Source organism: Penaeus monodon, chromosome 23, assembly GCF_015228065.2.
Source record: "Penaeus monodon isolate SGIC_2016 chromosome 23, NSTDA_Pmon_1, whole genome shotgun sequence".
Lineage (NCBI taxonomy): Eukaryota > Metazoa > Arthropoda > Malacostraca > Decapoda > Penaeidae > Penaeus > Penaeus monodon.
Genome location: NC_051408.1, coordinates 16,727,666 through 16,728,458, shown reverse-complemented (window position 1 = coordinate 16,728,458; position 793 = coordinate 16,727,666). Strand labels below are relative to the sequence as shown.

Sequence of the window (793 nt, the reverse complement as noted above, 5' to 3'; positions counted from 1 at the left end):
TCCATCTTCACCTCCCGGGACGTCTTCAGCGTGTGGCACTCATGCGGCCACGGTGCCTCGCCCGCCCCGCCGCTGTCGGCGCCGAACGCGGCACTGTGGGAGACGCTGGGGGGACGCCCCCCGGCGGGGCGCTGGGCCTCGACGCAGAAAGAGTGCGAGCGCTTGAATCCCACCAACTTTATCTTGTCGCGGTCGTGCTGCGGCGAGTCCGGCAGGTCCGGCAGGGAGGGGCCGAGGCGCGGGAGGGCGTCCGGCGTGGCGGGGCAGTGGCGCTCCGCGTCCGCGACGACCGAGGGAAGGCCGCGGGGGTGGCCGGGGTGCGGGGGCGGCAGGGGGGCCTGCGCAGCCTCTGGGGGGCCGTGGCGGGGGGCACTCGGGAGCCGGGAGTCGCCGGGATCGTGGGGCTCGTCCTCCTCTTGAGTGTCGGCGCAGCGCCCCAGCAGGCGCGAGAGCGAGCGGCGGCCCGAGCGACCTGGCCTACGACCACCCACCCGGGGGAACCCAGGGGGAGGAGATGGGTCGTGTGCGCGATGGCAGGTGCGGTGGGTGGGCCTACTGCGGCTGAAGGAGACGAGAGTGACGCCCGCATCCTCCGCGGCCACGGCCATCACCCTGCGGGAGAGAAAGACGTATTAGAAGGCGCCTTGGGCAGGGCATGATGCAGGTTCGGTCAGGGTAAGACTGCAAGAGGTACACAGATATGCATATCGACAGGTGTAGCCTTCATAATTCGTACCGGTCTCGGCACTGGTAACAATATCCGTGCAAGTAATAACTCTCTACGTAGGTAAAC

The 793-nt window shown here is 69.0% G+C and overlaps 1 protein-coding gene across 1 annotated transcript in view; it reads right to left on the bottom strand.

The window, feature by feature from the left end:
• Nucleotides 1-615, bottom strand: part of LOC119587827 — a gene marked incomplete at its 3' end in the record, with an annotated part of 934 nt that extends 319 nt beyond the window's left edge. The window contains 1 exon segment of the mRNA XM_037936530.1: nucleotides 1-615. Within this exon segment, the coding sequence (XP_037792458.1) occupies nucleotides 1-608 (608 nt within the window).
• Between the last annotated feature and the right edge of the window lie 178 nt (nucleotides 616-793).